Source organism: Cavia porcellus, unplaced genomic scaffold, assembly GCF_034190915.1.
Source record: "Cavia porcellus strain 051 isolate PalLab524CR breed Dunkin Hartley unplaced genomic scaffold, mCavPor4.1 scaffold_6, whole genome shotgun sequence".
Lineage (NCBI taxonomy): Eukaryota > Metazoa > Chordata > Mammalia > Rodentia > Caviidae > Cavia > Cavia porcellus.
The window spans coordinates 71,854,463-71,857,130 of record NW_026947489.1 but is presented as its reverse complement, the minus strand read 5'-3'; the positions used below and the strand labels follow the sequence as shown (position 1 = coordinate 71,857,130).

Sequence of the window (2,668 nt, the reverse complement as noted above, 5' to 3'; positions counted from 1 at the left end):
AGGACTTCCCTCTCTCTCACCGTAGGACTTCCCTTTCTCTCCCACATAAACTTTGCTAAGAGAGTATGTCCATTCCACCAAGTTGTTTGACTGTGAAATTTGGCACACTGAGGAACAAAGTTTCTGAATGATCACTAATGTACAGAGAATTTGGTGCTAAATTCAGGGTTCATGAAAAACACTACAGACGCAGCTTATGCTGCTTTTGTAGAAACTTGATGAAATATCCAAAGGATCTTCCTGACACTAGGAATTGCTAAACCCTAAAGAAGCAGGGCAGAAAAGGAGATATATCTTTTTTCATTTGAATAGAGTTAAATAGTGAAATATATTGACTAAGGCAAGATTTCTTGTAGACAAAAGACCAAAGGAGTTGAAATTTTAAGGTGCCCTGTGATCATAGAAGTTCATTAATTCCTACCATTTGTCAGCTCGTAAATGCTCCTGGTCCCCTGCTAATATTTAGTACCAAAGAAACACATGTGTGCATTCTAATTGCTATCAAGAGTTAAGCATTGTGATTTTATGTTGTTTTCTCCTTTGGGAAAAAGCCACCAGCTGATTTTCACACATATTATAGGATAAGGTAAGAGTGTCCCAAGAAAGGATATGTTTTCTAAATTACTTTTTCCTGTTCACACTTTAAGAAAGCAACAGAAAGAAACATGATATTTTTCTCAGCTTCATCATAGCTGTCTTCATATCAGTATTTCTGAGTGTGTAAATGAAGGGGTTTAACATAGGTGTGATCACTGTGTAAAACACAGAGAATACTTTATCCATAGAGAAGCTGCAGAAAGGTCTTAGGTAAATAAATACACAAGGAATAAAGATTAGGCTAACCACTGTTACATGGGAAGCACAAGTAGAGAATGCCTTGGTCTGGCCCTGATAAAGGTGATTTCTCAGGGTGATCAGGATGACTGCATAGGAAAATAGCAAGACCAAGAAGCAGGTAAGAGACAGCAGACCACTGTTAGAGACCATTAGGACCTCTACCAGGAAGATGTCTGTGCAGGCCAGCTTGATGACCTGTGGGACATCACAGTAGAAGTTATCTAGTTCATTGGGACCACAGAATGGCAGCTGGATGACCAATATGACCTGTGAGACAGAGTGGATAAAGCCTCCACACCAACAGGCCAATACCAATTGAAGACATAGCCTGCGGTTCATGATAGTTAGGTAGTGCAAAGGATCACAGATGGCAACATACCTATCATACGCCATTACTGTCAGCAGAAACATCTCACTAGCTCCCAGAAAGTGCAGAAAGTATATCTGGGCCAAGCATCCTGAAAAGGAGATGGTCTTGTCCTGCTGTAGGTAAACTTCCAATGCCTTGGGCACAGTAACACAGCTCAGGCATAGATCAATGAAGGAGAGATGGCCCAAGAAATAGTACATAGGAGATTGTAGCAGATGAACATCAGCTCCCACCGTCACCATTATCAAGAGGTTTCCCAGGATGGTAACAACATAAAACAAGGAAAACATGAAAATAAGGAATAGCTGTAGTTCCTTGTAGGATGATAAACCCAAAAGAACAAATTCCATCACCTTAGAATCGTTTTCTGTTTTCATCAGGTCAAGAGAATTCAGTGACCTAGAAAAAGAATTTAATTGGAACAAGAGAGATATAAATTAAATGGAAAAAATGAGGGCATATTTCTTGTTTATCTTTGCATATACACCACAATGTTTTCTGCATAGCTGAAGTTCAAAAATTTATCAAATTGAGGAGAAAATAGTTTGTAAACTATGAATTGCTATGTTACTCAAAGGTGACTAGTTACTATAAGTATGTATATAATTAGGTTTTCATATGTTTAGGCATTTAATTCATATAAAATAGGTAAAAAGAAGCTTGTATTTTTATTATTATTCATTGCTACTGTGCTAGATCACAGAAATCAAGACATCAGTAAAAACTGAGCAAGCTAATACAGTATTTACCTTACAGTTTACCAAAGCATCCACTTCAGAATGGGTAGGACAATGACTACACAATACTAACCACTACAAGAAGAGACCAAGGTCAATGACACTGAGGAAGACAGAAAAGCCCATTGTGACCTATTTTGTAATAAAGATAATAAAAGAAATCAATCAATCAGCTTCTAGACTATTATAACCCAAATAATGAATATTATAGTCCAACTATTGTAATCCCTGTTCCAGTCCCTCTGACAATCCAACAAATTATATTTATAATCCTATTGAAGTGTAATTGGAATCTTGACAAGTTAATTCCAATCTACTGTCCTCAATGCAACCGATGGAGAGAGTGAAGACACCAAGCCATATTCAAAGTTAAGCGCAGCCAAGGAATCTTAAGCCCAATCCAAATGAGTATACATGGACAAAGGTCTTGATCTAAGACTTCTCCCAGAATTCATTATCTTGTCTAGAAAAGCATAGCTTGAGAATGAGTGACAGCAAGGATGGCAGCAACTACATGAGTAATTTGAGCTGGCTAGTCAAGTAGGAAGAAAAGCATCTTCGCAGTATGCAAGGAGATAAGCAGAAAGACCAATCTGCATAACCTGATTGGATATGGGGATAGCATATGAATGAATTTAGGAGATTCTTGCTTTAGTTCTTGAAATGTAAAGTTTTGTACCCTGGCGACTCACAAAATCTCATTTTGAGGCTCATATCCAGCTGA

General features: G+C 37.9%; 1 protein-coding gene across 1 annotated transcript; it reads right to left on the bottom strand.

Moving 5' to 3' along the window:
* Nucleotides 1-642: 642 nt before the first annotated feature.
* LOC100721059 (olfactory receptor 4Q3) lies at nucleotides 643-1,605 on the bottom strand. The gene has a single exon (XM_003469494.4). It carries the CDS (start codon nucleotides 1,582-1,584, stop codon nucleotides 643-645), a length of 942 nt encoding a protein of 313 aa, XP_003469542.2. The 5' UTR covers nucleotides 1,585-1,605.
* Nucleotides 1,606-2,668: the final 1,063 nt, after the last annotated feature.

Excerpts from the sequence above, each read along its gene's own strand:
- LOC100721059 (XM_003469494.4), bottom strand. The coding sequence starts at position 1,584 with ATGAAAACAGAAAACGATTCTAAGGTGATGGAATTTGTTCTTTTGGGT.